At 35.0% G+C, this 9436-nt stretch overlaps 1 protein-coding gene across 1 annotated transcript; it reads left to right on the forward strand.

Annotated features, from left to right (window-relative positions):
- The first annotated feature begins 282 nt into the window (after nucleotides 1-282).
- On the forward strand, nucleotides 283-5030 carry LOC129755040 (kinase suppressor of Ras 2). Its single transcript, XM_055751339.1, has 2 exons — nucleotides 283-827; nucleotides 1714-5030. Exons 1-2 carry the CDS (start codon nucleotides 533-535, stop codon nucleotides 4320-4322), a joined length of 2904 nt encoding a protein of 967 aa, XP_055607314.1. The 5' UTR covers nucleotides 283-532; the 3' UTR covers nucleotides 4323-5030.
- The last annotated feature ends 4406 nt before the right edge of the window (nucleotides 5031-9436 follow it).

A 9436-nucleotide genomic window follows, 5' to 3' on the forward strand; every position in this document is an offset into this window, starting at 1 on the left:
CAATACCGTTTCTTCTATTTTGCATAAGATGTTTTTATGAAAATTGAAAGAATTTCATAACTCTTATGGAAAACAGTTTTACACTCTAAAAATCGGTTCATAAAGACTCTTCTTATGAAAATTATAATATGAATTTGCCTGAGTGCGTGCAGCATGAACATTAATTTTTATTGTGCGTGCAAAAGTGGTTTTTTTCAGTGTTCGCATTACGAATTCGATGTTTTCTACGATGCGCAGTAACATCGAATTTGGAAATTTGTTATCGAAAAGTTTTTGACAATCATGTCCATTGCTAGTTTCAGATCACAGAGAAAAATATTGATTTTTACTCCTTTTTGTGCAGAATAATGAAGAAATAGCAAAACACATTGTGAAAATGATTCCAAGAGACTCAGTAGTCTTCAAAATTGTTGATTAAGTGAAAATCCTGTATCCCTAAAGTATCTTCTTGGATATCATTACGGATCGCTTGAAAAACTTTCCGAAGAAGAGCCATTTGTTAGAAGTGAGAATTACAATTTCTTTGGATACCATGGCCGAAGAAAATAATATATCCCATCTGAACAATGATAGTGAAGCAAACATCCGCCGAAGTCTCGATGTCATTCAGAGCATGATAGATATATCAGCCGATAGGTTGGAAGGTTTAAGGACACAGTGTGCAACAAGCGCTGAGCTTACTCAACAAGAAATTCGTACATTGGAAACAAAACTTATCAAAATGTTCTCAGAGCTGCTATTAGCGAAGGCTAAACTAGCGAAACGGGTACCCAATTGCGGATTATTGGCTGACGGAAATGATCTTGGACAATGGCTACGTGTCGTTGGTAAGTTTGTCTGTAATAAAGAATAAAATGATAGAATTGAGCTTTAAACGCCGGATAATCAAAAGGTATCGTAGCCCTTCTTGGTGCATGAATAAGAGATTAGAACACTAATCTCACTTTAAAAAAAATTCTTATAATTTTTTTAACACAAAAGATCTGAAATTGATTGGAATAGGTGGAACAACATCAAATAAAGTCGTTATTTTCAATATTTATTTTCAATTCTTCTAACCTTTTCCTATGCTGTTTATTGTGATTGTCGCCTAAGCCTTTAGTCAAAAATCTTAGTGAAAATCCAACCCAGTAAGAAAACAAAAATTTTTCATAGACAACTTCGGAAGATATAGAAAAAGAAAGTTAATGAAAATCTATCATTGACTTTTTATTAACAATAAATTAAATTTAAGAATCGCTTAGGCGGTTAATTAATTATTCTAGTGTTGTCAAAGTGCAGCTAAGAAAAACAGTTTTCATATTCAGATTCAACATCCAAAATAGTCGAAATCATCACTGCCTGTAACCTTCTGCACTAAGAGAAAAATGTATTGGACCTAAAAAATAAAAGATTTTATGTTTATGCTATGAACTAAAATTCTTGTGGTAAACTTACAATAAAAATATTAACACAGTACTTCCTGGTGATTCAAAAATTTATTGATGAATTAGAAATTTTAAAATCTTCAGATGTGATCCATGGAATAGATTTTGTTCTTTCTGAATCGTCGCTAAATAAAACGTTTCTAATATTCTAAACTACCATTTGGAGATTGAACCCTTTGAATCCTTGTTAAAATGTTACTTAGGAATACCCTTGTAATCTTTTCAGCTTTATTGCACCAAAATGTTAGGTATTTATTGAACAAACATTTTTTTTTTTTGCTTACAGGTTTGAGTTCAGCTTCGTTGAATGCTGTGATACAAAGAACAAATTCTTTGGAATTACTTCTAGAAACAAGTGACGCTGACTTACGTGATCTACTTAAAAGCAACATTAAAGTTCGAGAAGATGATCTGAGAAGATTACTCCGTGCGATAAACAACTTAAGGCGATGTCTCGACCAAACCCGATTTGGGGAGCCTAAGGAACCATTAGATTTGTACTGGGATTCTTGGGAACGTCATCATGCAACACACCATCGAGCATCTCCTAGAATAAGTCGCTCGCAACCGCGTGTTGTAGCGAAACATGAAAACCATTTTTCAAATGATACGGGAGAAAGTCCGATAGAACCACTCCCTGCATTAGTAACCTCACCAGAAATTATTTCTGAGAGATTACTCCATCCGCCTTCACAGGCAATGTCTCCAGAAGAAGGGTCAACTTGCACACTTACACCGTCACCTTCTCCTCCAACATCACCATCCAATGCAGCGTTAAATAAACAACAACAAAATAAAAAAGGTTTTCCTACAACGCCTCCTCCAAAAAAGAAACATCAAACACAAATTAGGCCGATTATGACACAAAACGTTCCAAGCCAAGCCCAACAAACACCACAAAACAATAATACAATTGGAAGTGTTGTAACGACTAGCAATAACAATGTCAATGGTGAGCAATTCATTTCTTTAACAAAGTCGAAATCTCACGAGTCTCAATTCCTACCCAATCAAATGTTGCCACTTACTGAAAATGCAACTGTGAGTCACCAGAACATGGTGAACTCCAACAATAATACTTCGAGCTTACAGCCAACTACAACTATAGGTAACGGCAGCGTTCAGTTATCGTGTGTGCGCACACGTCCATGTACAGAAGCTGAACAGCAGCAACAGCAGCAGCAGCAGCATCATAGTGAAACCACAGATAACCACATATCTTCATTGCACAACGTATCCATTCCGCCAAAGTCCCCTTGTACACCTATAATAACCCGCGGTATGGGACACATGATTCAGCATCGTTTTACTAAAAAATTCAAGGTGACTAAGAGCACCTGTGATCTATGTAACAAGCAAATGTTTTTTGGTTTCAAATGTACAGAATGTAAATATCGCTGCCATAAAGATTGTAAATCCAACGTGCCCCCTTCTTGTGGGCTACCACAGGAATTCGTAGATGAGTTTAAGCAAAGGCTTCAGTCGGATACACTCATGCCAAATATATCACCAAACTTAGGCAACAGAATTCCGTTTGCAAAAGATAGGAATAGAGTTCCAATGCATGGAATTCATGCTGGACCAGATAGTAGTTCAGCTGGCTCTAGTTGCAACAGCTCTTCTCCGTCAAGTCCTGCGTTACTGTCATTGCCTCCACAAACTCCAGCTGCCACTAAACAATCGCAGTTCAACTTTCCAGACATTCTACATACAAATAATTTACATTATAATACGGATAGTAGGGATGGTATTACGATCGAAACGCATCCCATCAACAACAATGTCAAAGCAGCAACTACGAATGATTCAGAGAATACAAATAGGATCCCCAAGTTGCAGCTTTCGAAACTACCTGAATCACAACACAGCAACGATAGCGACAAAACTGGGTCTAATAGTGCTACCAGTACTGATTCTTCATCAGAGCGTACCCCAATTCGACTAGATTCAACCGAAGAACGTGAGAATGAAAATTGGCCGCGACAGAATAGTTTATCTTTGAAAGAATGGGATATACCATATGATGATCTAAAATTGCTAGAGAAAATTGGTAATGGACGTTTCGGTACCGTTCATCGAGCTCTATGGCATGGAGATGTAGCAGTAAAATTACTGAAAGAAGACTATGTTGCCGACGATAGTACTTTAGAAGCTTTTAAGTTGGAAGTTGCTACTTTCAAGAAAACACGCCATGAGAATGTGGTATTGTTCATGGGTGCCTGTATGAAGCCACCTCGGTTGGCGATTGTTACTTCACTTTGTAAAGGGAATACGTTGTTCACCCACATCCATATTCGCAAAGATAAATTCAATCTTAACAGAACCACCATTGTTGCCCAACAAATTTCGCAAGGCATGGGCTATCTACACGCCAGAGGCATTGTTCACAAGGATTTGAGAACAAAAAACATCTTTCTCGAAAATGGCAAAGTGATAATAACAGATTTTGGCCTTTTCAGTGCCACCAAACTCTTGTATTGTGATTTAGGATTAGGGATTCCAAGTGGCTGGCTATGCTACCTTGCACCAGAGCTGATACAAAAGTTAACATCGTATCGACCCGTGAACAGTGATTTGCCGTTTTCAACAGCTTCAGATATTTTCGCTTTCGGCACTGTATGGTATGAGTTATTGTGTGGTGAATTCCCATTCAAATTGCAGCCGCCAGAGTCCATTATCTGGCAGGTCGGTCGCGGTATGAAGCAAACTCTTGCTAACCTTCAGGCCTCGCGAGATGTGAAAGAAATTTTGATGGACTGTTGGAAATATCAGTTAGACGATAGACCCGATTTCGCGAAACTACTAACTAATCTAGAAAAATTACCTAAAAAAAGGCTAGCCAGGTCACCATCCCATCCGGTGCAGTTATCTCGTTCGGCAGAATCCGTATTTTAGACCTTTCATACATTTTTTTTGTTATTTAGGTAATCTTACCGAATGTATTGTGAAATATAGAAAGAAAACAGTTGGTTTATCTGAATCATATCAACGTTTAGATTTCAATAATAATAAAAGAACAACGTAAAGGAGCATTCATTAATCATGCAACGTGATTAGAGCTAAGCGGGCATTTACCAGAGCATGAAAACTTTTAAAGAACATTTGTAGCATGCGTGACATAAGGGAAAAGTGATACTCTAAGCTTAACTCCTGCATGGCATAATTTACGAACACTCCCCAACTAGTATGAAAAAATGTGAATTTCATGTTAATTTTCTGAAAAGTCTCAGCTAAACGAAGATTAGATCAAGATTAGAAAGGAGTTTAATGGACGAAGGAAGTGTTCAATCATTTGTTTTTTCAAGTTTCTGTTTTTTTTCTCACTCTTACTTCATTATTAGAACTAGCCTGATAAAGAAGAAAACCAGCTATCCAACTATTGGCCATTGACTGTAAAAGAGTTCATATTTTAAATTCCAATAACCTTTTTACAAATTAAAAGAAAACTACTAGGAATGGATATCGAAAGGATTAAGTTTGCAATTATTCTGGGAACGTATCTAAGTAGCTGTTATGAGGTCGAATTTTGATAAGTTTTTGAGAGATGTGTTGAAAATGGCTTCAATAAACCTATAGAGTGGGACCACAACAGATAGTAATATATCTATTGTCGTTTATATTTTTTAGTGTATTTTAACCCTCACTCGTCTCTGATTTTTCTCACCCGTTAGAGTTCAACGATGTCAATTTGACACTCATTACTAAAACTGCTATTATAATAATTATAATATAATATCTCTCTTGTTTCTCAACCGATTTGTACACCTCGCAATGGAGCTCAAGTATGCGCTAACGACAATATACAGCTAATATTATTTCTTTTCACGTTATTCAAAATCTAAGAAAAAATAGGAAACATGCTTCGGAATGAAGTACTTAGAGTAAGCTGAAACTAAACGCTATGGTTTATTTTTAATCATGACTACAAAAATGTAAAAAGGGGGTGTCAAAACTGTACATTTCAATCAGCCAGTGGTCAAAGTTGTTTCTGTCTCAGTAGAGAATTTTTAAAGTACAAAATTCGTAATGCAACGAGGTTTTCAAAACTATAAATTTCGTACAAATAGGTTGAGGATCAAGAGACACTCCAGATTTCATTAGGGAGTTTTTTTTGTCTGGGATTCAGGGAGCGTCCATAAAAAAACCAATGATGCAATTTTAAAGATTTCATGAATTCATTGGGGAACCCACAAGATTTTTTTTTATTTGGATGCGCCTGAATAAAGTTACAGGCAGCCAAACTTCCAATAGTGTCATATTGACGCTCTAGCGCGGATTAGGGTTTAAGAAATACCTTCTGAGTTATCCCAACATGAAATTGTCTATCAATTCGTTAGAGAAACAATGCACATCTGTCAAATGAAATCAATTATTTGTATAAGTACAACGTTTAAAAGTTACATAAATTACGGTGATTAAAAATCCAAAATTATTGAAATCACATTCAAAGGACTCATCAATCCAAGCCTAGTAGGCATTAGGCAACGTGATGCAACATGTACCCATTTTCCATGTATCGTATGAATCAGAGTCCCAAGAAATGTTTCAGCAATGGTATCAACCGAAATCTCGTATCATGTCATCTAGTGAGAAAGGCTTAACAATGTATTTCTTCTCATCCCCGATACAAATTTCATAAGAATGAAAAAGATTGATTTTTTTTCATATCACATAATCAGTATCCACTATTCTCAAATTTGGTATTAGGAATTTGTTTTAACTCAAGAATTTCTTTCCTTTTTTTAAGAACAAGCGAGTTGAGCATTTAATATTCACATTTTTGGTTACATCTTTAAGTACCACGAATATTTCAACAAGTATAAAGTTGCTTATTACGCGCATGTGTATCAACAAGTTATAAGTAAATTTTAACCTTTTCATTTCTTGAATACTCGAGCAACGATGGAAATGTTTTAGTAACAATAGCAACCAACATAAATGTTAAATGTTTCAGCGAGCTGAAACAGTTGGTTAAAACGGGAGCAGTTGAATCATAAACAGTGAAAATATCGTAAGCCCTAGAATACCGAAATTTGCTCATTTTTAACGATTTTTGTTTAAATCTGTGAAACAAAATAATGTGTTATTGAAAAAGGATTGATTCTATCCGAATCATAATCACATCCAAACTAGATTGTTCATAATGAAATGTTATAACAATAATTTGTTTACAAGTGCTTAGCGGAACTTAATTATAAATAGAATTATCGAAGTTCTGAGTTGTAGTGGTCACTGATAAAAAGGTGTAATTTTTTGTAGCAATGATGCAGAGCAATTTCTACGAGTTTGTTTTTAGAAAACAGTTCTGAATATGTTTATAAGTGTCATATAAATCCCGCATTGAAAGCTTCGAAAGGAATAAACAGAAGAAATGTATTAAATTAAGAATTTTGTGGTTATATGATATTGTATAAAGTGAATTGTCAAAACAACATTGTATTGTTTGCCTCTATAAATAATTTATATTAATAACTTATACTATAACTCCAAACATATAAAATAAACCATTTGAAACAAAAATGGACTTGCATTAAAATTATTTAAATATCTCAACCCAACAGGCTCAGCGTGGCTATTTTATTCATCTGAATATCTGAAATGATTGTTTTCAAAATTCCTCAAAATAAGCGATTAGGGCGTTTTTTCATCCGATTTTTTAATCATAGCGACATCTGGTGGCATTTTGATTTTGAATTTTATTCATGGACACGTGAATACCTCCGAAACAAAGCTTGTTTTTATAAAATAAACAAATAGAAAATTAATTTTTTTTAACCGTTTAAGATTCCCCAAAAATCTGAAAATTAAAAAAAAAGTCGTGTTTTTCACAAACCCACCTGCCGTTTTTAAAGCATAACAACATTAAGCGGCATTTTTATTTTAGCAAGGCAACGTGTTTTTTCTTGCCATACGAAAATGCTAAGTCATCATCGTTGATAGCGTTCGTGCACCCCAGATGCATTCCCTCTGGAATATATAATTATTTATACATCTATATACATTTACACTTCTTACCTGTCGTCAACTTATGGGATTCGAACCCAAAAGTTTTTCTTGCCGATACCGGGAATCGAACTCAGTACGCCTGGGTTACCAGACTCGCGCCAGCCTATCCGATCAGCGCCGCCAGTTGAAATGAAAAACGCTCCCACTCCAAGTGTTTATCCTGGGAAATCACAAACGTCTAGTAACATCTTGTGGGATTTATGTTGAGCGTTTTTGGCGGCGTTTTTCATTCCAAAGATTTGGTGTTCAAGTTTTATTTTCGTAGTACATACATAGTACATTTTATCACTAATGAATGATTTTTTTTTCTAATTAATTTCTTTTCGGGGCGATGCGAAACTGATTTAATTCGTTTATTTGCGCTATCCCGACTCGATAATCACTGTGTCATCGGCCTTTTAAAGCGTTTGCAAACAGTATAGACCCAAGAACGACCCAAGAAAATGTCTCCTTTTGTTTAAAATTAACGCCAATAGATGTCGCTATACATCTGAGACAAAATTATGCGTTTTCGCAAAAACGTGAACTGTTCAACTGATACGATATACGATTTTTGTGTTCTTTCGAATTGATAACTTGCAGACAACAGACAGATTGCAAAGTTTGAAACACGTCTAACGTTGTATGCGATGCGTGTATTGGGGAATTGGAATCTTTTTCTCAAATTCCTACACTCAGAGGAAATCTTATTATAAATTTCATAAGATAAATCTTATGAACCACTTTTTTGCGTCCAAACTAATTTTTCATAAGAGTCTTATGAAATTCTTTCAATTTTCATACGATGTTCTTATGAAAAATATAAGAAACGGCATTGTGAAAAAATGATGAACACATTCATTCATAGCATCAGTTTTTTTTATCATCTAACAGTACGAAGCAATCGCCAGTTCATAGTTATTATAGTTTTCCTTATATGTTAAATGTTATTGCTATCTCCGGAATGGTATGTTCGATTTGATGTTTTTGGTATAAACGTTGAATATATTAGTAAACTAAAATACATTATTTGTTTACTTTTCAGCAAGCTGATCGGCAAAAAACGAAAGGTCGAAGATTTAGATGCGGCAAAAAAAAAACTTTGATGAAGCCGTCTGTTGATGCGCTGCTGATGGTGACAATGCAGGATTTAATTTTAAACGAATTTGGCAAACAATAAAGTGAATGTTTTCAGCAAGAATTTTTCTTATTAGAAAGTGATTTACTGTTTCCATAAGAATCTCTAATGAAAAGCAACAACCTCTCATTGAAGTAGGCGTTCATCTTCAGAATTCATTCGCGTCATAAGACAATCTTATGAATTTCATTAATTTTTCTTATGGCGCCACTTCATAAGAGAATCTTATGGCATACATAATAGTATTTTTCTGAGTGTAGTGTTTCTCATTACTCGACTAGTGACATCTAGTGGCATTTTCATGTTAGAAAAACGGCAACTTTTTTCCTTCGAGTTCAAATGCTGAGAAGAAAAAAATCCATACACTTCCAGATTTTTCGCAGTTGTTGTAGTTGAAAGTAACATCTATTTTCATTCTTATTATCTATTTTTTTATCATATGACATTCGGTGGCGTTTTTGTTTTAAATTTTATATTCAAAATTAAGTAAATTTTCAACGAAGAATAGATAGAAATAAATAGAAAGATGATTTATTTAATGCGTCGATGTCGATGCGAAGCCGTTCGAGTGGCCAAGCTTGCATTCGCGATCGCGTTTGCAACTGGAAACACAGAATAGTGCCATCTATTGTCGTATTTTTAAATCATCAAATGAAAAAAACGGTTAACTCTAGCAGTTTGCCTTCTAAAGCTCTAAAACGTCCGTAGACAGCATAAAAAACGTTTGTTAACCGAAACCACAGCCGAAACACCGTTAAGCCGTAAACATAAAAATGCTGTTTATGTTTTTGATGTTTTTTCAAATTGTCTCGCTTTTTCAACGTTTGAAATGTTTTTGGGAAAATACTTAACGCTCTAGTGACATCCATTGGCGTTTATAATAAGC

Source organism: Uranotaenia lowii, chromosome 3 (assembly GCF_029784155.1).
Source record: "Uranotaenia lowii strain MFRU-FL chromosome 3, ASM2978415v1, whole genome shotgun sequence".
Lineage (NCBI taxonomy): Eukaryota > Metazoa > Arthropoda > Insecta > Diptera > Culicidae > Uranotaenia > Uranotaenia lowii.